This window comes from Vicia villosa, linkage group LG6 (genome assembly GCF_029867415.1).
Source record: "Vicia villosa cultivar HV-30 ecotype Madison, WI linkage group LG6, Vvil1.0, whole genome shotgun sequence".
NCBI classification, from domain to species: domain Eukaryota; kingdom Viridiplantae; phylum Streptophyta; class Magnoliopsida; order Fabales; family Fabaceae; genus Vicia; species Vicia villosa.
The window spans coordinates 60395041-60420454 of NC_081185.1; the positions used below are offsets into that span (position 1 = coordinate 60395041).

Consider the following 25414-nt stretch of genomic DNA (forward strand, 5'->3'; position numbering starts at 1 on the left):
ATTAAGGATTTGAGAGTTTTCAATACAGCATTGTTAGGTAAGTGTGTGTAGAAAATCGGAGAGGAGAGGTCTGGTTTATGGTACAAAATCTTGAAGGAGAGATACGGCAGAAGCAACTGAGTCACTAGAACAAGTGATGCTAGTAGTTCGTTGTGGTGGAGAGACATTTGCAACTTACATATAGGTAATATTGCTTCATCAAATGTGTACTCAGTAAAGGAGTCATACAAATCGTTGCGAGCGGACGATAGGATGGAGCCTAAGAGGCCCTGGCAGGCGGTTTGGAATAAATTTGTCCCTTCCAAAGTCGCTTGTCTAGTTTGAAGGCTACTTTATAATAGACTTCCAACCAGAGACAATCTTGTAAAAAGAGGCGTCATATCCTCAGATAAATTTAGATGTGTGGGCGGGTGTGGACAGGAAGAAACGGCTTCTCACCTCTTTTTTTAGTGTTCTTTTTTTGCAGGTGTATGTAATCATGTCCTTAAGTGGCTCAAAGTATTTCATTGTGTTAACACCCTTCTAAACCCCGCAGAATAATCAATTAAAGTTCAGAGTAAAACATAAAAAGTGTATTACAACTCCGAAATGTTTAAAACATTAACCATGTCATGCATTAGGGGAATCAAAACATATTATTCAGTAAATATGTTAACACAGCGGAAAAAACATCGACAACTGAATAACATAAATAATCGGGATTCACACCAAAATTCACCGATTCAAACCAACAAACATTATCCTAACATAAGAAATAATCCATCAAACAATTCTAAAATAAACGTTCCCCAGTGTTACAAGACTAGAGCATGACACCGACACGACCGGATTAAACGAAGTAACTCTACGAGTTATCCTCACCAAGCACAAGCCGCTACTCCTTAATATGAAAAATATCAACAGTAAGGGTGAGTCTCATTCACAATTAATCAATGTTATAAATCCACCAATAACAAGATATCATGCATATTATTCACCCAATCGAATATATTCAGGCATTTCATAAATACTACATCAAACACAACAATTAAATCAATCACACCACATTATAATATTGGACATCTTCCATTCATGTTATAATCATACATACAACCTAATGCAATGCAACTACATGTATGTGGTACCAATCCATGGGATTAACCCATCTCACTGATCCACCACCGTCAAGGATACGACTACTTCCGCTCACTAATTCCGCATAATGGGAATTAGCTACCGCTGACCAACACCACTAGGACAGTCACAATTATGATTATGTATGCATGCACCATCTTAAGCTTGCTAATCATCAACAATAACAATAAATGTACACCATTTATTGCAATTCAACTCACCGAATTAACACCGAATAATGCATCTATCATTTAACATTATTCAACCATCATGTATTAATTACATCACGCCAACCATACATCTACAGAGCAAATATATTGCCACAACACTGATACATAAACACATATATTACTTGTACATACAAGTATAGTTCACCACCACAAAATATCGGGTTTTTGAATTAAAATTGAGCTACTGCTCTCTAAGCCATTTTATTAGATAGAAAATTAAATTACATTTTTCAGCACCCAAAACAGACTTACGGTTTAAAAGATATGAGTTTTACAAAAATATCTTTTCTGATAGTTGTCAGGTGTAACCGGTTACAACAGGGCTGTTACCCGGTTACACATCACCGTCACTATATTCGCTATTTGTTACGTTCAGCTGTAACCGGTTACAGCAGGGCTGTTACCCGGTTACAGTACCCCAGAATGCCCAATCTGCCTATTTTACAACACTGTAACCGGTTACAGCAGGGCTGCTACCTGGTTACAGCGTAACCAAAACCAAAAATTACAGTTTGACAGCATTTCAATTCCTCTACTCATTACCCATTCATTTCAATACGAATCCACACCAAAACAGGACCGATTTCAATTACCAAACACCATCATAATACACTACAATTCATATCTAACAACATCCATCATTCGCAGTAACCAATTGCATCATTAATCGTGAATTGAACCTAGAGTTTCAGTACTACAAACCTAACTTATATCCCAATTAAATCAAATAATATACAATTCAATCCTACTATATTCATGAATCGATAAAAGAGAGTAATCGGAAGAGTCCCCCCTTACCTCGAAGTTGATCTTGGGTTCTCCCTCTTCTTCGCACTTTCGAACTCCTTCAGCTTTTAGGTTCTTCACTTTTCTCCAACAACGTTCTTTCTCTTCTATTTTTCCAATTTCTCTAATTTTTCTTCTTTATGAAAAATAAACCCACTTTAGTAAAAGGCTCAACAAATGACACCCCCTCTTTACTAGCTACAACTCTGGCCCAATTATGCTATTTCTCAATTTCTCCATTTAATTTAATTAAAAATACTAAACAACTTCAATTAATTAATTTAAATCTTTATTAAATTAATATAAAGAATACATGGGGTGTTACACATTGGGTATGTCCTAAGTGAAGAAAAAGGAAATGCTTATGTTCAAAGTCGATTTTGAGAAGGCATATAATTCGGTGGATTGGATTTTTTTGGACTGTGTGATGTCTAAGATGGGCTTTCATGAAAAATGGAGAAAGTGGATTACAGAATATGCTTAAAATCAACAAGGGTCTCCATTCTAGTTAACAGCAGCCCGACTAACGAATTCATAATGGAGAGAGGACTTCGGCAAGGCGATCCGTTGTCACCATTCCTATTCCTCATAGCTACTGAAGGATTCAGTATGCTAATGAAAAGGCGGTTGAATGCGGCAAATTCATTGGGTACAAATTCGAGAAAGGAACTGATTGATTCACACATCTGCAATATGCTGATGATACCTTGATTATTGGGGATAATAGGTGGTCAAACATTTGAATCATTAAGGCGAATCTTTTGATGTTCAAAGTAATGTCAGGACTAAAGGTTAATTTCAACAAAAGAAAGATAGTAGGGATAAACATTCATGATATATGGCTTGAAGAGGCATCAAAGATCCTAAACTGTCAAAAGGCTCCATTCCATTTACTTATCTAGGCCTTCCCATTGGTGATAACCGAAACAGAATTATTACATGGCAGCCTATTGTAGAGACTGTGAGATCCCAAATCTTGAGATGGAAAAATCGTTATATTTCTTTCGGTAATCGTATTGTCCTTATCAAATCAGTCCTCCATGCTCAGCCGGTCTACTTCCTCTCATTCTTCAAAGCTCCGACAGATATCATTTCTAAGCTAGAATCTATATTTAAACAGTTTTTGTGGGGCGGGAGTGAGAACGCTAGAAAAATCAATTGGGTAAATTGGGATAAAGTGTGTACTCCATTCAAGGAGGGGGTTGGGTATTAGAAAATTGAATCTGTTCAACGTGGCTCTATTAGGAAAGTGGAAATGGAAAATCAAATCGGAAAGGCACGGGCTGTGGTTAAAGGCGTTGAAGAATAGATATGGGGATGAAGAGGTCATGAGGGGCATGGCTAGTAATAAAGATTCAAATTGGTGGAAAAAGTTGTGCAAGATAGATATAGGACAATGGGGAAACTCAAACATTTTTCTATTAAGGAGGTGTATAAAGATTTATCTAACTCTAATTATGATCACCATTTTCATGCTTGGCATAAGGTGTGGCACAAGGCGATACCTTCGAAAATTTCATGTTTTGGTTGGAGATTATCTTATAATAGTTTAGCTACTAAGAATAATCTTTATAGAAGGAATGTCATTGGTCAAGGATCCAGTCGGTGTATCGGGGACTGTGTCGCTATTGAATCTATACCTCAATTATTTTTCGAGTGCCCTTATTTTTCAGGTATATGGCAATCAGTTTGCAAGTGGTTACATATTTCCACTGCTTTGCACAGAGAAAGTATGGAGCATTTTGTTCAATTTGAAGGTCTGTTTGGAGATGATAAGGAAAACTCACCGAAAGCCCAAGTGATTTTGTTTGCATGTGTATGGAGCATTTGGAAAGCTAGGAACGCAAAAATCTTTTGTAACAAAGAAGTGGAATCAGAGAAGATAATTGAAGACACGACCGAGTATTCTTGGAAGTGGTTGTCATCAGTCAACGCGGATGTGAAATTCAACTATGATCAATGGAGGACAAATCCTAGGCCATGTCTCGGCCTATGAATTCTAAGGATGGGATCGTTTCGATTATGATTAGGAGTGTTGTTTGTTTTTAGAAAGGAACATGTCAGTTCTGGTTGTGCTCTATCTCTTTCTGAATTTCACCGGTCCGGATTCGCTTTGGATTAAGTCCATCTGGCTCATCGGTCTATACTGTTTGCTTCAGATTTTATTGTGCTTGGTGCGGTGCTTTGGTACACTTTTTGTAGGGATGCTATCTTTTGACATCGATTTGATCAGTTGTAGTGCGTCGCTGGGATCAATAGGGGAGTCTTTGGTTTGGGAGAAGTTTGTTAATAATTATTTCATAGAATCTTGTTTTGGGATGATATCATAATAGTTTAGCTATTAAGAATAATCTTTATAGAAGGAATGTCATTGGTCAAGGATCCAGTCGGTGTATCGGGGACTATGTCGCTGTTGAATCTATACAAGACTTATTTTTCGAGTGCCCTTATTTTTCAGGTATATGGCAATCAGTTTGCAAGTGGTTATATATATTTCCACTGCTTTGCACAGAGAAAGTATGGAGTATTTTGTTCAATTTGAAGGTCTGTTTGGAGATGATAAGGAAAACTCACCGAAAGCCCGAGTGATTTGGTTTGCATGTGTATGGAGAATTTGGAAAGCTAGGAACGCAAAAATCTTTTGCAACAAAGAAGTGGAATCAGATAAGATAATTGAAGACACGATTGAGTATTCCTGGAGGTGGTTGTCATCAGTCAACGCGGATGTGAAATTCAACTATGCTCAATGGAGGACAAATCCTAGGTCATGTCTCTGCCTATGAATTATAAGGATGGGATCGTTTCGATTATGATTAGGAGTGTTGTTTGTTTTTAGAAAGGAACATGTTAGTTCTGGTTGTGCTCTATCTCTTTCAGAATTTCACCGGTCCGGATTCGCTTTGGATTAAGTCCCTTTGGCTCATGGGTCTATACTATTTGCTTTAGATTTTATTATGCTTGGTGCGGTGCTTTGGTACACTTTTTGCAGGGATGCTATCTCTTGACAGTGATCTGTTCAGCTGTAGTGTGTCGTTGGGATCAATAGGGGAGTCTTTGGTTTGAGAGCAGTTTGTTAATTTTTTTCATAGAATCTTGTTTAGGTCGCTTTAGTTTGTATCTTTTCTTTTTCTGGTTTTTGATTTAGGAGTAAGGTTATTTGCTACAGAAGTTCTGTATTTAGGTATTTTCACCCTTTGATTGTGGGGTAGTGCAGGTCTCTGTTTGGTTTCTTGCTCACCTGTAGTGTTTGAAGCAGGGTGTTTGTATTTATCCTTATGGTATGTCTCAAACTATTTTCTTCCTTTAAATAAAGTTTCTTTTGTTCATTTTAGAGATTTTTACATGCATATTTCAATAATTATTTATTAATTTATTTCTAATAATATTTATTTAATAAAATTAATTTATAGACATCTTGAAAATTAATGATCTATTACTATTTCATAATATTGTTAACACATGTAAATAAATTATAAAACATAAATATAATTTTAATTTAATTTAAAATTATATTTTCATCAAATGATCTTATTTATGAATGAACTAATCCGTGCAGACGTAGAATCATAAACTAATTTATATATTAACACATCATACTTTGGAGACCCAACATTTTCTTAAATAATTGTTTTAGTTTTAGAATTAATTAAAATAATATCTCTACCCGACCACCACCGCCAGTTAGCTACAACAGAACAGCCGATGGCGATGATCCCTCACCGCCACCGTATAGCGACGCTCACTCGCCGCTTATGTTCCTCCTACTCCACCACAAAACTTCCCACACTCTACACTACCGACACCCCCGACTCAACAACAATCCAACTCCTCTCTTGGGGCAAAGGCGCCTCCGGCCAACTCGGCGGCGGCGTTGAAGAAACTCGTCTCTACCCTTCTCCAGTCACCAACCTACTTCTCCCGAAATCCTCTTTCACCCTTTTCAAAACCCCCGGGGTTTTACCCGGGCCTGAGGGGAGTAATGGAGTTGTGGAAATGGGTATCTCGTGTGGGCTTTTTCATTCTTGTTTGGTTGTTGATGGAGCGCTTTGGGTTTGGGGGAAAGGTGATGGTGGAAGATTAGGGTTAGGTCATGAGAATTCGTTGTTTGTCCCTACTTTGAATCCTCACCTTGAGAATGTGAGGTCTGTTGCTCTTGGTGGGTTGCATTCCGTTGCGCTTACTTCTGCGGGTGAAGTCTTCACGTGGTCAGAATCACTTCAGCCTTTTCCTTTGTTTAATTTAATGCTATTTTTATTGCATTGTTTGCTTATGACTCTGCTTGTATGTTAATGTATATCATAGAAGATTTTGTATTCATCATTTAATGTATAGAAGCACCGTCACAAACACGATTTTGAAGCACAGATACAAATCCAGACACAAGACACAACACTAGACATGGCAATAAAACCCAGACCCATGGGTACCCACCCGAACCCGCCCCGAAGTTAACGGGGAAAACCCGCTTTGATTGGGTTTGGGTTTTCCCCGATTAGAAAACATGGGGATGGATCGGGTAATGGGGACACTAGTACCCACCCCGAACCCGCCCCGTTTATTTCAATATGTACATTATTATTTATATTTCATAATTTATATTATTAAATATGTGGCTAATGTTTTAATAATTTGATTTGTATTTATTATTTTAAATATTTGAAATATATGTATGAAATTTTTTGAGATTGTTTTATTTTGTTTTTTATAATGTAATTTGATTTTTGAAAAAGTAAATATTTTTATTAAAAAATTGATTTTACGAAATATATGTTGGCGGGGCGGGGATACCCGAACCCAACCCGAACCCGTTAAGGACGGGTTTGGGTTTTAATTCCCCATCCCCGTTTGAGTTTGGGGCGGGTAACGGGGATTGGTTGGGGATTCGGGTTTGGGTTTGGGGAGGTAAAAACCGTCCCCGCCCCGCCCCGTTGCCATGCCTACACAACACTGATATGATTTAAGAAAATTAAAATGTAACTACATGTGTGTGTTGTGTCGGTTCCTATACTAGTCTCACCTTCTATATGAAGTGTTCATGCTATACAAAGAAGGGTAGTCTTGAATCATGATCAGTAATCATTTCAAAAGAGGTTGTGCTTTGGAGGGAGTTTGATAATAAAACATGATTTTGAATTTATCAGGTTAAAATTGTGTTGGGGTAGCACCTATAATAGAAAAGATGGTGGAAAATAGACTTAGGTGGTTTGGGTGGGCATCTAGAGAGAAGACTTGTAGATTCCATGGTAAGAAGAGTAGATTAGAAGAAGAAAAGTCAAACTAGCGGTAAAGGAAGATCTAAAAGAACTATAAGAGAAATTATTAAGAAAGACGTTTGGATTAACGATTTGGATAGAAACATGCTCTTGGATAAAAAGTTATGACGGAAGTTGATCGATGTAACCGACCTCATGGAATAATGCCTGGTTTTTATTGTTGTAAAATTGAGTTTGATTTGAAATGCTCTAAGTTTCGATGTTTTGATTCTAAAAGAAATTTGTATATACAAGTTTGTGTAAAATTTTCAACCTATCCAACAACTACAATATAGCAGTTCTAGGCAAGATTGAAGTTTAGAGGCTAAATTAGTTCTGTTACAAAATAACCAAACATACCAAAGTTAAGTTGCCTGAAGGCAATGCCTCCTATCCAAGCCTAGTGAAGCTCTCCCACTTCCTTCCACAAAGTTGGTATCCATTGCATGTAAATTACAGCTTTTAGAATGATTTACACTTTTTTGTTTTTTTTATAGATGTATATTTAACAATTTTAAGGACTTTGTTGAGGCTGTGAACATTTTATATAATTTGAAGGAGTTAAAAAATTTATAAATTTATGATGAGATGAACATTTAAAGTTTTATGCAAGGCATTTATGATATATCCATTTTCTCTTATCTAAATAACATTAATTTCTATGGATGAAAATAAAGTTTGCAGGGGTTATGGTGGTTTCGGTGCTCTTGGACACTCGGTATATCATAGAGAGCTATTCCCTAGGTTGGTAAAAGGCTCCTGGGAGGGAACTATTAAACACATTGCTACTAGTGGAGCACATACTGCGGCAGTAACAGAATCAGGTTCTCTCTCTTTCTCCCCCCCTCCTCTTCAAATATAATTTTGTTATACATGTCTGATGAGAACCCCAAAGTCAAGTAAGGAAGTAATACTGAAAATAAGAGATAACAATGGATAGATAGTAGTAGTATTTTATTGATGATAGAGGTAGAGGATTTCTTTAACTACCCGCAGAACAAAGCTCCAACCAAGTATCCTGCTCAGTTCCAAACAGCAAGTTATTCGTATTATACCTTCCAACTCCTAACAACTCCCATTTATATATAATTAAAGAGAACATTCTATTATTTAACTCGTATTGCTAGTTCAAACACATTTCCATCACTCACTCCTCTTTAGCATTCAAAGAAAGCATACTTTGTTAGGATATTGGTTTGGGCAACCAATATCCTAACATACTTCATCCCCTCCCAAATCAGAACTTCACCTTCCTTGATCAACACCTTGAAAAAGGGAATGGTAGACGACTAGACACATCCATTCAGAGTTGAGTCATAATTTTCATAATTGCAATCCTACTTACGATTTTGAATGCCAGACGAATACAATGCGGCATGTCATGTAAGCATGGATGGATGCCATCGAACACATGTTTGCAACTATGGACGCAATGATGGAAGCTAACGATCACAGGTTCTCAACTTAGAACGTCGAAAATTTCGACACGCTATTCGTAATGACACGTATATTGCAGAAAGTTGTTGGATAACACGCTCGCTTGTTTGTGATGAAAGTGGAATGGTGGATATGCCTGTGCGGTGAATTCCAACCAATTGGATAGCGAGAGCTGAGGTGTATTTCGGTACTCAAGACACTTGTTCTAAAATAAAAGTCAGCTTGGCTCAACTCTGTTAGGATGGGTCTACCATTCCATTTTTTAAGGCGTTGATTGACTGTATATGAAGGATGACCAAGGAGACAATGGTACATAAGGACCTTCTCGTTATTGGTCGTAATTGATTAAAAAAAGGGTTGTTGTTAGCTCACTAGATTTGGAGGAATATCCTGGTTATCCAAGTAATAAAAGTCATTCTATTCTCTAGCATTTTCAAGTGTCCTCTCCAAATTCTTGTTCAGGATAATACAAGCCTTGTTATTGAAAACAACATTACATGATAGGTCTTTGTGAGTTTTTTTATGGGAATTAGGCTAGTTGATTATTTCAGAATATGAAGAACATTTCGTAGGACTATAGATGGGTTTATTTGAGCATTTCATTGGCATGCTATAGTTATAAGGGTACTATCTGATGTGGATTTTTTTGTTGCTAGGACAAGGTGAATAAGTGGAAAAGTGTATGGATAAGGATGTCATGTGGTCAGTGGCTTCAAAATCTAATATCGGTTATAGGGTTTATCTAAAACATCATATCCAAAAGAAATTTGAGGCTCTCCAAGAGGAAATGGAAACGGAAACGGACATGAATGTGCCAATTAAGAAGTATCTGTTGGTTTCTCCAATTTACTAAGGAGGGATCTAAACCTTTCTACTTCATCTTAGTTGAGTTGAATCACTTTTTCTTCTGACATATTGATTGATGTCGCGGAATGAACAATATTCGTACTTGTTAAGAGTCCCACATCGGACAATATATGGCCTGAACATGTCCTTATAAGTGGGGGCAATCCTCACCCTACAAGCCGGTTTTGTTGGGATGAGTTAGGCCTAACCATATTTCTTAACCGTACTAAACAAAGATTTCTGCGGAACAGTGATTTCTGAATCTCAAAGACTTCACAATGACGGAATAGTGATTTCTGAATCTCAAAGACTTCACAATGATGGCCAATAAACAAAATAAAGCTCAATGAAGGCAGTAGAAACACCCATAACTATAATACCTTGGGTTTGCCTATAATACGGTCATCCTTAATTACCTTCCCGTCACTAAGGTAGAAAAATCCATTCACAAAAAGATTTCTAAAAATGGGTTATTAAAATTGGTGGATGACCAAGGGAAGAAAACAATCTTGGAGGTGAAGACGTTATTGTTGTAGAGTTCCATATCTTAGGGAACTCAGTAGCGGCAGTGACAAGATAAGTCATGGAGAACGGCACCTCTTTGATACCATGTTGAACCGGTGAGTTGTAGGGTTTTAGTTAAGGAAGGACCGAAGAGAAAGAATTAAGATTTTGAATAAGGAAACAAATCGAAAAACAGAAATAAATATAGAAACCAATATATTCTAAATGTCACTAAGATCTGATCCAAATATTATGAGATATTTTTCATATCTTCTAAAATCCTGGTATTCACTTTTTTAGACTAAGATCTGATCCAAATATTATGAGAGATTTTTCATTCTCTTTACCTTTTTTCTGTCTTTCTGGCATACACCTTTTCAAGACTAGATGTCCCAATAATGTTATTCACTTTGAAACTGATGGCATGCTTATGTTGGATGTAGGGGAGCTTTATATGTGGGGACGAGAAGAAGGAGATGGTCGATTGGGTCTTGGTCCTGGTCGGGGCCCAGATCATGCAGGTGGACTTAGTATCCCTTGCAAAGTAAAAGAGTTACCATTCCCTGTTGCTGCTGTTTCTTGTGGGGGATTTTTCACAATGGCATTGACAGAGGAAGGACAATTGTGGAACTGGGGAGGTATTTGTCTCCTTTATATGAATTATTTTCTCTATCCATTTATGCATTGTTTTAGTTTTGGAAAATTCAGTGTTGTTATTTTATCAGCAAATTCTAACTATGAACTTGGGAGAGGTGATAAAATTGGTGGTTGGAAACCAAGACCAGTTCCTAGCCTTGAGAAGGTTCGAATAACTCAAATTGCAAGCGGAGGATATCACTCCCTTGCGTTAACAGGTAAATTGATGCAACTTTAAGCCAGCAATACAATGTAATTTCCATTCCTAATAGTTTATATCATTAAAAGTATTTCAATCTGTATTTGTATTAGATGATGGCAAAGTACTTTCATGGGGCCATGGTGGACAAGGCCAGTTGGGTCATGGATCTGTCGAGAGCCAGAAGATACCAACATTAGTTGAGGCTATAGCTCATGAGCATATTGTACATATTTCTTGTGGGGGTTCTTTTTCAGCAGCTGTCACAGGTAGGATGATTCATCTCACCTGGCATATCTTACTATTTTCAAAATTGTTTGCTTCAGTACATAAATAACTTTTATCCCTCACCATGAGTCCTCTAGATAGAGTCTATAGTCTAATCAGCTGCTTGAGCATATTTTTAATATGGTGCTCCAAAATGCATGGCATTGTAATCTATATTTGATGGGAATTGGTGGGCACCGCCCAATACGTGCCACCGTTAATTACTTTGCAGTTACAAGTCCTTTTTATATCATTTCTTGGATAGACTCCGGTACCATATACAAATTTGGGTTAAGCCTCACTCAACCTTACAAAACTGGTTTGTAAGGTGAGGATTATCCCTCCCCACTTATATACCTATGTTTAGGTCATCTCTCATTCAATGTGAAACTCTTAACCGTAACTGTACCAAAACATCCAAATCGAGGTGACATAATCCCACTTCAGAGTTTTGGAATGGGATTGATGTTTCAATTAGGGCTTATAAAGCAATGTGTGTGTGTTTATCAAGTTTACAATGATAGCATTGTGGCCTGGCATGAGTCAGGAATTTACAAATGCATTTGGATTCGAAGTACCTATGTTTATCAAGTTCATGATCTGGTTTCGTTGATATGAGTATGGTTAACAATTTCTCAAGTTAATTTAGTGCAAATTTTGACATGTACTTTCTGGATCTGAGCAGATAAAGGAAAGTTATACACGTGGGGAAATGCTGCAGATTCGCAATTGGGAGTTCCTGGACTCCCAGAAATACAACCATGCCCCATTGAAGTAAATTTTTTAATGGAAGATGATGGATTCGGCCCACACAAGGTTTTATCAATTGCAAATGGCGCATCACATGCAATGTGTTTAGCTTTGAGGGAAAGTTGTTGATTATGTCCAATTCAGCATAGAGATAGTTGATCTTGAATAAAGTAGATTTCATAGGTGAAATGCAGAAAAAGCTTATCTTTATGTGGAGTACAAGTTACACATTATTGTTACAAGGGATTCAGATCTCAAACTCATTATCATGAATCCTCAAACTCATTATCAACGAACCATATTTACTCAATTCAGTTTTGATAACTTTATATTGTTGTAACTAACGTGACATGAAGATCAACTTACATTTGACCAATCTCTTGCTTCTTCACTTGCATTGTTTTGCTCTAGAGTACAAGAATACGAATTACAATGTCCATGGTATTAAAGTAATAATATTATGAGTTTATTAGTCTACAGTCTTCTGTTTTTTCTTGCTTGTATAATTATCCTGTATTTTTTAAGTTACGATTTTTTATTTTATTTTGGAATTTAGAAACTTTTGCCAATCTAATTCCATGACTTGTGTTAATTTTTATTTTAGGTGTCCAAGATAGAATAATGCGTGGTTTGACTAATTATTTATTTTTTATTTTTATTTTGTGTCTTCAAATCTACATCGAACCAAATAAAACTACAAACCAGTTTAAAGAAAAAACTTAAAATCACAAAACTAAATTGTTTTGGTTGTATTTAGATTATCTATTACGAAAATTGCTTATATCAAATCAAATTTCGAATTGATTTTTTAAAAACAATCTACATTGATTTACACTACTTTCTCTAAAATAATTGATTAGTTTTTATTCAATATTTCATTTGTTTCTATCATAATTGATCTTCTCATTTTATAATTTTATTTTCCATGAATTATATGTTAAACATTACTTTAAATTTGTTATTTTATAGAATTTTCATAATATTAATATTTAATTTTATTTTCCATGAATTATATGTTAAACATTACTTTAAATTTGTTATTTTATAGAATTTTCATAATATTAATATTTAAAGAAAATTATAAAATAATTTGAATATATCCAAAAATTGATTCGAATTAGGATCAGCTGTTTTGAATCAGGGGTGGAAATAGGTTGGGCCGAGTTAGGCTTTGTTAAGCCTAAGCCTGACCTGTCAAAAAAACTGAAGCCTAAGTCTGGCCTGAAGCTTCGTAGGCTTATTTTTCGACTGCCTAGTTAGTCTGTTACCCTACATAAAAGCCTATTTGTTTTAGACACATGTAAATAAGCAATTAAAATAATGCTTAAATAGACTAACTAACTAACTAAAGGAACTTATGAGAACAATGTTCATAAGGTGTTTTCATCTTTATTTTCACAAGTTCTTCAAGATAACAAGTTTCATTAATGTATTTTAATTCAAAGTACAAAACATAATATAATGATAATAAAAAAAATATTCATATTTATTTAAATAGGCCGACCTGATAGACTTAAAAGACTTTTTTAGGGCCTGAGGCCTAACCTTTTTAACTAAATAGGCTTTTAAGAAAGCCTATGCATTTTCTATTTATAAATATTGTATGGCCTTGCCTGAGCCTATATAGGCTAGGCCCCTGTTATCGGCCTAATCTATTTCCACCCCTATTTGAATCCAAAGAAATGGCCCGCTGGATCCAATAACGGGTCAACCGTTAATTTGACCTTCCAAGTTAGTCGGAGCCCCGACCCAACCACTCACGACCCTGTTCTTTTCGGCACACGTACGTATTCCTTCACTTCACTTCACCCGTGAAGCATGACAATGGCCGCAACTGTAAGAACCGTACTTTCCTTCGCTCGTTCGACTTCAAACACTTTTCACAATCCAACTCAAATTTCAAACTCTCTCTATACCCTCTCTTCTTCTCGTCCTCATTTCTCCACTTCTTCTTCTTCCGGTAAGTTAATTATAATCATCACTCTCATTAATCATTACGCCATTTTTAATTAATTTCTTTCTTTACTATTACTAATACGAATTAGTTGATTATTTGATTTCTTTGCGATCGTGTTTTGTTTCAAGATCAGAGGATGATTTTGGTGAAATCAGCGATGATAAATTTAAGAAATGGAAAAATGGAGGTGGCGTTTTCCATGAAACGTCTTGCATTGACACCACGGCTTTTATAGATGTTGGCGCTGTTGTTCATTCGGAATGTGTTGTTGGTTCAAATGTTCGGATTGGTTCTGGAACTGTTGTTGGTCCTTCCGTTTTGATTTCTCATTCGACTAAAATTGGGTAGGGTTTTACATTTTGAATATTGATATGCTGTGCAACTTTGTTATGTCAATTTTGTTTTTTGTTTTCTGTATGTTTTGTTTCCATTTGTAGCACTCAAAATTGATTTTGGATGTTTGATTTCTTTCGGGTAGAATTGATTGCTCTAGAGTAGAATTTACTATACTTTTCAGAATTGATTTTACTTGAAATCAGAATTTGTAGCTTTTGAGTTTGAATCTAATTTTATACACTTTACTTTCAACTCACTTTTAACCATAATCAATTTATTTAAAATCAATTTTCTTTACCATTTGTCTATAATTCACATTGGAAACAAGGTTTTGAATAGCAGTTGCTTCGGGATCCTTAATATTACGAAAAATCATGATCAAATGCAGCTTATGGGATAAAGCTTGGTGTTGTTGTATGTCGCTGAGCTTTATTTGAAACCCCAATTGGATGATTGGAAGAATGAGGTCTCTTCTTTTATTTGTAATTTTTCTAGAGGTTCACATGTCTGTTTATTAATCCATGTTTATTTATTAATCTTAGAAACTTGTGTGTATAGAATTTCATTACTAAACTTATGTTTGATGCAAAAGAAGTTTTGAACATAGTGATTAGGTTTTGATACTACTATACTTTTTCCAGGTTTAACGTCTCACTTAGTAATTGCAGTATAGGTGATTCATGTGTAATTCACAATGGAGTCTGCATTGGTCAAGATGGTAAAACTCAATTTATAAGCTTGCTTTTTTTTTTTTTTTTTTTTTCATTTAACTCAATAATCCATACCAATCAAAACATGCTGACGAAAACATATTATATGTGGTTAAGAGACATTTAACTTTAGGCCTTTAGCAACATATGGTTCTTCATATTGAATAGATGATAATTGCCCGCTTAAATAAACTAGAATTGATCGTTGTTTTGTTAGGGTCACTACTCACTACTTTCGGATAACATTGATATTGTATTTTACATGTAGGGTTTGGATTTTATGTGGATGGTGATGGTAAAATGATAAAGAAGCCTCAGGTTGGTAATTTGATTTAATCCTATATACATTGCAGATTATTTCTGTTTAACAAAAATTTTAAACTTGCATACATTGTACTAATAATATGAATTTCTCTCTTAAATCTATCAGAAGCTGAATGTCATAATAGGGAACAATGTTGAGATTGGTGCAAATACATGCATTGACAGGGGCAGGTTAGTTTTCTTATGGCTTATCCCTTTCTATTTAGCTTCATGATTGTCAAAAATGGTGTTATAGTTTGATTTTCACTTGAAATAATGTTAGCTCTAATACTAATTTTATTCACTCCTTGGCTATGCAGCTGGAGAGATACAATTATTGGAGACAACTCAAAGATAGATAATTTAGTTCAGGTTAACATTTAATACTTACATAAATTATAAAAGCGAAAAAGTAAAGGCTTTGTTCTTTTGTTCTAATTAGTTCTGCAGATTGGTCACAATGTAGTTATTGGGAAGAACTGTATGCTTTGTGGACAAGTTGGGATTGCAGGCTCAGCAACGTAAGCACTATTCATTCATTTCGCCGTTACCTAGTTAATTTTGCAATGATTTATCTAGTCAAATTCGTATTAGAACTACAGTTATTGCCGAGGCTTACGAATTTTCATATGTGTTCAGCATAGGAGATTATGTGGCTATGGGAGGAAGGGCAGCAGTGCGAGATCATGTATCAATTGCATCAAAGGTATGGTTTTGTTTCCCGATCTTATAAGGCTATCCTCTCATAGCTTCGGTGCATTGTGGATGGCTAGTGATTATTAGTGAATGAATAAGTGCTATAATGGTGTCAGAAAGGAAACTGGATTTACTGCAGTTAGTAAATGTCGCATTCACGCAGTCAAGATATTTTTAGGCATTGGATCGAGATCAGAGAGTTCAAAATGTAATACACGTTGGATTTGATTTTGAAATATGAATTGTCGGATCTTGATCCAACGATTATATATCCGTGACTACGTGAATGCGTTACCTTTAGTTTGGCGGTGAGCTAAGCAGAACCACTGCGTGCTTCTGTGGTTTTAGTAAAAGTTATACTTTAGAGCTTCAAAACAGTCATGCAGAACCAGAACCACTGCACGCCTGTGATTTTACTAAAAACTATACGTTAGAGCTTCAAAACAGTCACGTGCCACCGTGATTTTGTGAAACTCACTCATTCAGTAATCAAGCAACACTTTCAATTTTGTTTGCTATTGTACCATTTTTACTGTCTGTATATTGGAAGCTCCGGGTTAAGGAGAAGACACCTGATTGCAAAATGCTTGCAGGTTCGGCTTGCTGCATTAAGTTGCGTAACCAAGGACATCACAGAACCAGGGGACTATGGTGGCTTTCCAGCTGTAATGATCTACTAGTCATATTTTTTATTCCACTTACTGCATTAGCATTGAAGTTCATAGTTTGACATACAATATATTGTTGGGTTGGGTGGATTCATAAACTACCATGATGCTTTGTAGGTTTCTATTCACAAATGGCGGAGACAAGTTGCCAGTGGTTTTGCAGTTAGGGGAGTCTGAGTTCTCGCCTCGCGAGTCTTGAAAGGCGAAGGATCGTCACTAAATTATTCCCCTCGTATATTCTAGTTATATATGTTATCAATTTCAACAACTTCCATTAAATTTCAACGTTAAGGATCCTTTTTGGTTGTTTTGATTTCTTTATTTTAATGTTGATTTGCATAAGTTATTAGAGTCTCAAAGGATTAGACTAAGAATTCATTATAAGGATAAACTTGTAAATCTCTCTGTGAAATTGTATGTAATACTAATAGTGAAGTTTATTAGATGAATGGGATGTGAGATGGGGATGAAATTTTCATTAAATAGATAAAATTGGAAGAACAAAATTACAACTTTATTTAAAAAAAAAAGAAAGACCAAAATACATTTAAATAAATAATAAGATTAGTGAGTCATTTGGACCCATTAAAGAGATTAACGAGTCATTAGTATTACATAAGATCACAAACAAATTTTTGTTTAAGCTTGCAGAATTTTAAGACACATCCCTTATTTTAATATAATTAGGGTACATTCACACCTACTCTTTAGAATAAATGAGCAATCTTTTTTTTTTTTTATTTCAAGATGGGATAAACAAAAATATATTAAAATAGAAGAAACCTAGGTAGGCCTATTTTGGAACCCAAATTCTGAACATCATTTCGAACTTGTTGTCTGTATTCCTCAAAGCTAAATTTTTTGTATAGAGAGGGCTTTCTACAACTCTCTATCACTGTCTCATTTGAAGGGCACAAGAAATATGCCATAGAGAACCTTTCTACTCTTGGGTTGGTGACAACTCTATGCTCAACACTCTTGTAAACTCCATTACTCCAAGCCTACAACAACATTGGCAAAAATACACATTCAATTTTTACTAAGTGTAGAAAAATAGAAAATTAAAGATTTGAGGCTAAGGGACAGGGGCGAGCATGTGGGTCCAACCCTTCTTTCTAGCATTAATGTTTCGGTTGATTTTAAGTCTGGGCCACCAAGGTTATGAATATTGTCAAAACTCTTACGACTTTGTCTTTTAAAAATTGTGCCTCGTTAGGTTGAAGAGTGTGAGTATTGTATATAAATTACTCTTAATCATATTTCTAAACAATGTGAAATTATTTTTACCTGTCCGAGCAAATATAATTTTAATATATACTATCTCATTGTATTTATATATAAATGTAGTTATTAAACTCGGAAGATACCTGAAATAAGTCGCCAATGTTGATTATAAGAGCGCTAGGGTTTGGTTTAACAGCAATCCATTTCTTGTCTTTCACTAATTGCAAGCCTCCAACTTGATCTTGGTATAGTATGGTGAGAAAATCACTATCAGTGTGTGGCATTAGACCATGAATCTCAGAAGCAATACGACATGGAGGATATCGGTTCAATCGAAGATAACAAGTGTTAGGCAAGCAATTCTCTTTGAAATAAGTTGACTCATGACCCATTTGTTCAGCAAGAATATCAGCCAATGTTTGTGCAAGATTGGATGCTATGGTTGCAAATTGCTCAATCGTGTATCTGCATACATATATACATTCAAAATAGAAATTAATTACGACTAAATAATATTTTCTCTGAATTTTATTACAAAAAAATTATTATTTTTTATCATTGAATAGAAACACTAAACACATTAATGTTTCAACAAATTTAAAAATAATATATATTTATATAAAAAAAATTATAGCTAAACTAAAATACACAGTATTCTTTATTCAATCATTGACTAAAGTTTTGAGGCTTGGAGCATGCCTTATATAGCAAGCCACGTTAACATAAAAAACACACAAAAAAGTTCCTTAGGGCTACTGGGACCATTGTTTTTGTCATTAACTATGGAATTCAAATTATGTGTAGTCACTTATTATTTATGGATGGTATCGGTGTTTTAAAAATGGATTAAACCGGCTGGTTGAACCGACTGAACAGAAATTGGAGAGAGTAACGGTCTGATCTAATTGTTGGATTGAGTATGTAATTGGACCGGTAGAAATCTGTCAAAATTGATAAAAATTAATGAAGGGATAGTTTTGTAATTCAAAACTTCTTCTTAAGCAAAATCACACGTGAGGGGGGACGTGAATAAATCCTAGAGTAGGGGTCGTGATGAGAATCGCAGGAGGAGTTGACAAACAAGAATCCACTTGTGTATAATTAATATGTAGGGGTCAATTTGGCCAAGATCGATCTGTATGAAAATGACACTTGGCCTCAACTATGAGCCAGGTGCTTGCCAAAGAAAATACGTTTTTGAAATTAAAAACTTTTAAAAATTACAAAGATAAAAAATAATCTTTAAGTTAAGTATATTAATATAAAAAATTTTCATAATAAAACATTTAGATTAATTGATAAAATATTTAATTTTTATTATAATTACATTTAAAATCATACTTATCAATAAAACTGTTATAATATTTTTACAATTCTACCAAAGTACAATAATGAAAAAGCAAATAGGCATCGCGTTTAAAATAAATAAATTTCTATTTATCCATGATTTAATTATAATTAATTTTATTCTAAATACATTAGAATGTCTTGTAAAGTCTTAAAGACAACCTTGATTGTGAGATATATATATATATATATATATATATATATATATATATATATATATATATATATATATATATATATATAATTGTTATACACTATCTGTGTAAAATATTTTACACAGGTAGTGAATCACAATCATCCACAAATAATACTTTATTTGTGATTAAAAAAACTAAATATTTATAAAACGTGATGGTATAAATTTTTTCATAAAATTTAGAGTTAATTATAATTTGGTCCTTCTATTTTATTTAATTTGTAATATTAATTTTCTTAATATAAATTCAAGCAGTTGTGATTTTGTTTCTTATTTTTAAACTTAAAATTAGAGATGTGTCAATTTTAAAATGACATGTCACTTGTTAAATATGATAAATTGTAATAGAAACTTTTTTGGTGAAACTTTATAGATAAGTTATAAATAATGGATGTATCAATGATTTTTGAATTTTTGAACATAATAAATATGAGTGAGACCAAAATTATTTGAATTTAAAATAGAAGAATTAATTCAATAAATTATGTAAAATAGAAAAATCAAAATTGTAATTAAATTTAAAATTTTTTTATTTGAAATTTTTTTTTCTTCTGAGTTTCATCCTACATTAAGATAAGAGTTTAAAGATAGTGCACTGTCAGTGTAAAACAGTTTACACATACAACCAATCAAAATGCTTTAATTTGTCATATAATTTCAGTTTTTTAAAATTAAAAATGAGATTTATTCTGATGCATGTCTCTCATTGGTTGACAGTGTAAAAATACTTTACACTGTCTGTGCATTCCCTTTTTTCCCTTAAGATAATTAATATCCGTTAAATCAACTAATCATTCTGTAAAAAAATATCAACTAATAATTTTTGTAAATTATTTAAAGATATTATATATAATTCTTTATTTTTTTGATATCCCAGATAAAATTACTCAAGATCACCTCCTGTCCGTTGATAAATTTGTTAGGCATAAATTACCTTTATTTTCACTATATAAACATAAACATTATAATAGCCAATTAAGATGAATTCAAAGGAGTAGCATTGAGTAAACATAAAAATACATACCTAAGAGTATTTGCCTCAGTAGTGGTTCCTAAAACATCCTTTAAAGGGATATGAAATGCCTCTGACCAAGATAACTGTCCAACACATGTGGCAGAAGGTGTTCCCCAACGATAACTACCAGAAGAAAATTGCAAGAACTTATCCTCTTTCGTCTTTTTATCAAATGGAAGCTTAAACACTTTCTCTTGTTCACATTTCAACCTAATAAAAATGTCATTTGGTATTCCATGGTTTATAACCTGGAAAAAACCCCATTCTTGTGAAGCCCTAGCTATCTCAAACTTGCATTTTTCTCTTACTGCTTCATTGTTGTTTTCTAAATGACTCAAATCGATCATTGGAAGTTCGCATTCCTCGACCACCACCGCAAGGTTGTTATTGCTGTTGTGGGAGTCATTTGAATTGTTTTGTGTCTTGTTCAAGAGGGTCTTGTATGCTTCTTCAAATGGTGGGTCTGAAATTGGGTCCATAGCTACATATAATAAGATAAGATGTTAAGAAACAGTTAATAATAATAATAATAATAATAATAATAATAATAATAATAATAATAATAATAATAATTACTTCTTGCATTTTTATTATTTTATATATTAAAAATAATATTTATTGTTTACTAAGTTTAATATATTATTAATTATAAATTATTAAAAATACTTTTTGTTGCTTATTGTAGAGAACGAAATAAATATATAAAAAAAATTATTATAAATAATAATATTAAAAATAAATAAATTTATTAATTGTTTTAAATTGTAACAATTCAAAAACAAAATATATAAAAATAAACAGAAGAAATAATAAATAGACACATATAATTTCTTCCCACAAAAAAATTATATATATTTTCATAAATATTGTTACTTTTTTTTTTATCAAATAATCCAGATATTAGAATTTAAGTGAACAAATATAAGGTCATAAATATTGTCATTTTAATTGTATTTAATTAATATTCTATGTATTATTTTAAAATTAAAATTTTCACTAGAAATTTATGTGATTGAAATATATCAATAGTTAATACATTAATTTAATAAATTTTTTAATTATATTTTATCAATTCATTATTTTTTTAAATTTTTTGTAAGTGACATAAGCTAGTTATTGTGGGACAGGTGATGTAGTTGATATTAAGTTGACACTTCACAAGTACGGTCACATCTAGCTAGAAGTCAAAGCATGTGACTGGATTTGTTGAGCTTACGTTACAAGTTTTTAATTATTATAATAAGGCTAAGTTGAACCTTTTACCAAATTAATATTATAAAAATCATTGTTAGTTGGTTATTTAACCTAGTACTAGTTAGTTAGTCCCCTGAAATATATATATATATATATATATATATATATATATATATATATATATATATATATATATATATATATTTAAATTTAATTAATTATTTTTAAGGGGTGATTAATTAATAAATATAACTAGGTCTTGTGTTGTAGTACTTAATCATTTAATTAAATAATTAATCATGCATTTGATCCATATTACTCATAAATAAATTAACAATGTTATGTCAAAATAGTATTTTGCTCAAATATGCATAATATCTATTATCATTTATAAAAAAAATATAATTATATATTTAAACTATGTTAACTATTACCTATGTAACAAAGTTTATATATACATCCTCTGAAAAAAATAGGTTAATATGTACATAAACATACTTTAGACATTAAATTTCAAACAGACAAAAAGATGACTAAAAAGCATATACCTTCAAGAAGGATGCCCTTACACTTAGAAGAACAGCTTATTTGAATAATCACTTAAGTTACTATAATTGATAAAATATATAAAAAATGTGTGATATGGAAAGATAGAAGGTGATGATTTATAGGCAACAAAAGCATCAATAATTGTCAAAGATATCATGACATTTTTGTGATAGTTTTAGCTTATGCTTAATAAAAGACCACGCGGCTCATAGCAGCATCAGAGAAAATTATTAATTCATATATCTTTCATATAGCTTTTAATTTTAAGTTTTTGATGCATTAAATAATTTCTTGATATTTTTATTTTTCCGTTTTGAAAACGCATCGAAGGCGTGTGTATGTACACGTATGTATTTAATTTGAAGGTTAATAATAGAAAGTAAGAGGAAGCAGCATGCATTCAATGTTGCTACAAACATATATGATGTGTGATTAAACATAATCTGACTCATGTATTCAAATCATAACGTTGTCAAAATTTTGGAAAAGAATGTCATTTCATACATTTGTCTATTCCTTTACCAATCACCAGTATACTTTATACTGTTTGATATAACGTGAACATCATATAATTGGAGAAAGAGTGACTTGGAAGAAGGAGAGCCATACTTATATGTGTCACAATTCGTACATTTCTATAGTGCATAACTTTCTTTTTAAAAAAAAATTGTTTAGTTATTAATTGAATTTAACTATTTATTTAGGATTAGGATTGGGTGCCTTTAATGTGAGAAAGAGACATTGTCTATCCATAAAGCTTCTACAAAATCATATCCATATTTTAACCCTTAAATCTATGTCACAAACGCGTTAAAAAAGTTGTATTGAAAGTGCAAAATCTTATAGATTTTAAGTTTCATAAATAAGAGATGATTCATTGAAACTAGGAGAAGTTAACGACCAACTTAAATTAAAGAGTGATGCTGTCTTTAACAACTTATGAGTTTGAAAATTTTGAGTTTTTGTTAGGCATGATTATTTGGTATGAGATATTATTTGCAGTAAATTTTAAATCTAATGATATGTATATTAATGTTGTTGTAGAACAGTTGAAATGTCTAATTACATTTTTGAGAAATATAAGTCTCACACATAGACCACGTCACCTAATTGTATTTAATATATTACCGTTAGTTTTCAATATGTAACATCCTCTCCTATTATTTAGGCATAGTCTTTATACATTGTATATATATATATATTCTGGCTTTTAATGCCTTGACTAATGAGAGATATTATTTTCATTCTAGAATGTGTGGCATTAGCACTTCCACATTATGATGGTATCAGATGCATATCTCTGATATTCAATTTCTTTTACGTTTTTCAATACCCTTATCTCCCATTTTCTCTATGCTTTATCTCTCTCCTTGTGTCAATTTGTTTTCCACGTGTTACCTACTTGGAGCATTTCCCAGATTTCCTTCAGAAACTTGTCTTTCACAAGAAACACCAAAACTCTCAAATTCTTTCAATTTTTCGTTATTTTCTTTATCTACACATTCTTGCTTCATCATTTTTCTTCTTCCAAGATTCACCAAATTCTTGCCGTTATCCAGAAATTTTCGTCAACACACCAGATTCATCGTTCTCCAAATCACCGATCTTCAAAACAATCTACAATCTTCATCAACATCTGTCAAATCCAAATCAACAAGATTCTACAAATTCAAACCCTCGTTTTTGTTCTCTTCACCATTTTCCCCCTTTTATATACCTTCAATCCTTGCTCTCAAAACCCTAAAACTATGGCGGACACAAATTTCACCGATTTTTCAACCAATCCTTCAAATCCGTACTATATTCATCCTAATGAAAACCCTACACTGATTCTTGTTACTCCTCCTCTTGACAGCAAGAATTATATCTCTTGGGCTCGATCAATGAAAGTGGCTCTTATTTCCAAAAACAAATTACGCTTCATTGACGGTACTTTTCCCAAACCTCCCAACAATAATCCTCTTCATGATCCGTGGATTCGCTGCAACAATTTAATGTTATCTTGGTTACAAAGATCGCTTTCTGATTCAATTGCCTAGTCTATTCTATGGATCGACAACGCTCACACTGTATGGGAAAATTTACGCACTCGTTTCTCTGAGGGAGATATCTTCCGCATCTCTGATTTACAAGATGATTTGGTTCGTCTCCAGCAAGGCACACTGGATGTCTCCAATTACTATACACAATTAACATCTATTTGGGAGCAAATAGACACCTTTCAACCAATAAGGGACTGCACTTGTGCCATCCCATGCACCTGCGGCGCCGTCTCAGACCTTCGAAAATTTCGTGATCAAGATAAGGTTTTAAAATTCTTGAAAGGTCTCAATGAGCAATACTGTCATATCCGATCTCAAATCATGATCCTTGAACCCTTGCCTAACATAGAAAAGGCTTTTTCCCTTGTTCTCGGTCAAGAGAAGCAACTTACCCTTCCAAACCCCACCACTGAACACCAACCCCTTGTCTCTCAGGTCCAATCATATCATGGGGGTGCTCGCGGTTTCCAACAAAATTCTTCAAGAGGACGTGGTCGAAACCAGAATAGCACGGGTCGTGGACACTCTCAAGGTTCTCATCGGGTCTGCACACATTGTGGCAGAACAAATCATACCGTTGAACACTGCTTTGTAAAACATGGTTATCCTCCTGGATTCCAACAACGTCCCAAATATCCCTCTGCTAATTCCACTTCTGCAGAGACATCTTCTAATCAAACTTCCCCCTATAACTGCACCAATGGGAATCTTTAGGATCAGTATCATCAACTTATCAATCTCCTTCAACAACAGTTAACAACAAACAATCCTCAAGCTTCCACACCGCTTGACTCTGAGATCAATTCCGTCATATCTTCGGCTGGTAATGTCAATACCATTTCTTCTCCTTTAGGTAAGTCTTCTATACCTTGGATCATAGATACTGGTGCAACGCACCATATAACTTACTCTCTATCTAATTTTATTCACTATAAGAATATTCCACCTTTTTCCATGAATAAGCCCAACGGCACTGCCACCAATGCCACCATTTCTGGCACTGTGATTCTTTCTGACCATATAACCTTAGATAATGTTTATTACATACCTTCCTTTAATGTGAATTTAATTTCTGTCACCCAATTAACTGTGGATTCCTCCTGTTTTTTTTTCACAATGATAAATGTCTTATATTGCAGAATTTGTCCCAGCAAATG

General features: G+C 33.7%; 4 protein-coding genes across 4 annotated transcripts; 3 read left to right on the forward strand and 1 right to left on the reverse strand.

Annotated features, from left to right (window-relative positions):
• Window positions 1-3525: 3525 nt before the first annotated feature.
• Window positions 3526-4125, forward strand: LOC131613737 (uncharacterized). The gene has a single exon (XM_058885382.1). The coding sequence runs from the start codon at window positions 3526-3528 to the stop codon at window positions 4123-4125; it is 600 nt and encodes a 199-aa protein (XP_058741365.1).
• Window positions 4126-5738: 1613 nt separating this feature from the next.
• Window positions 5739-12396, forward strand: LOC131609188 (RCC1 domain-containing protein RUG3, mitochondrial). The gene is made up of 6 exons (XM_058880845.1): window positions 5739-6334; window positions 8066-8205; window positions 10612-10806; window positions 10894-11022; window positions 11117-11272; window positions 11956-12396. The coding sequence occupies exons 1-6, from the start codon at window positions 5832-5834 to the stop codon at window positions 12147-12149; spliced, it is 1317 nt and encodes a 438-aa protein (XP_058736828.1). The 5' UTR covers window positions 5739-5831; the 3' UTR covers window positions 12150-12396.
• A 1425-nt stretch (window positions 12397-13821) lies between these two features.
• Window positions 13822-17157, forward strand: LOC131609190 (probable UDP-3-O-acylglucosamine N-acyltransferase 2, mitochondrial). Its single transcript, XM_058880847.1, has 10 exons — window positions 13822-13980; window positions 14111-14321; window positions 14955-15031; window positions 15292-15341; window positions 15454-15518; window positions 15647-15698; window positions 15777-15847; window positions 15966-16032; window positions 16616-16687; window positions 16808-17157. Exons 1-10 carry the CDS (start codon window positions 13839-13841, stop codon window positions 16865-16867), a joined length of 867 nt encoding a protein of 288 aa, XP_058736830.1. The 5' UTR covers window positions 13822-13838; the 3' UTR covers window positions 16868-17157.
• A 149-nt stretch (window positions 17158-17306) lies between these two features.
• LOC131609189 (gibberellin 2-beta-dioxygenase 8-like) lies at window positions 17307-22333 on the reverse strand. Its single transcript, XM_058880846.1, has 4 exons — window positions 22215-22333; window positions 20482-20953; window positions 18058-18379; window positions 17307-17691 (listed from the first exon to the last, which is right to left on the reverse strand). The coding sequence occupies exons 2-4, from the start codon at window positions 20949-20951 to the stop codon at window positions 17458-17460; spliced, it is 1026 nt and encodes a 341-aa protein (XP_058736829.1). The 5' UTR covers window positions 20952-20953; window positions 22215-22333; the 3' UTR covers window positions 17307-17457.
• Between the last annotated feature and the right edge of the window lie 3081 nt (window positions 22334-25414).

Bases quoted from the DNA above. Each gene is read 5' to 3' on its own strand.
- LOC131613737 (XM_058885382.1), top strand. From the start codon at position 3,526: ATGGGGAAACTCAAACATTTTTCTATTAAGGAGGTGTATAAAGATTTA.
- LOC131609188 (XM_058880845.1), top strand. From the start codon at position 5,832: ATGGCGATGATCCCTCACCGCCACCGTATAGCGACGCTCACTCGCCGC. The intron at 6,335-8,065 runs GTCAGAATCACT...TAAAGTTTGCAG, and splicing joins GCGGGTGAAGTCTTCACGTG to GGGTTATGGTGGTTTCGGTG. The intron at 10,807-10,893 runs GTATTTGTCTCC...TTATTTTATCAG, and splicing joins ACAATTGTGGAACTGGGGAG to CAAATTCTAACTATGAACTT.
- LOC131609190 (XM_058880847.1), top strand. From the start codon at position 13,839: ATGACAATGGCCGCAACTGTAAGAACCGTACTTTCCTTCGCTCGTTCG. The intron at 14,322-14,954 runs GTAGGGTTTTAC...TACTTTTTCCAG, and splicing joins TCTCATTCGACTAAAATTGG to GTTTAACGTCTCACTTAGTA. The intron at 15,848-15,965 runs GTAAGCACTATT...ATATGTGTTCAG, and splicing joins GGGATTGCAGGCTCAGCAAC to CATAGGAGATTATGTGGCTA.
- LOC131609189 (XM_058880846.1), bottom strand. From the start codon at position 20,951: ATGGACCCAATTTCAGACCCACCATTTGAAGAAGCATACAAGACCCTC. The intron at 18,380-20,481 runs GTATGTATTTTT...ATATGTATGCAG, and splicing joins ACTGAGGCAAATACTCTTAG to ATACACGATTGAGCAATTTG. The intron at 17,692-18,057 runs GTATCTTCCGAG...ATGTTGTTGTAG, and splicing joins ACATTGGCGACTTATTTCAG to GCTTGGAGTAATGGAGTTTA.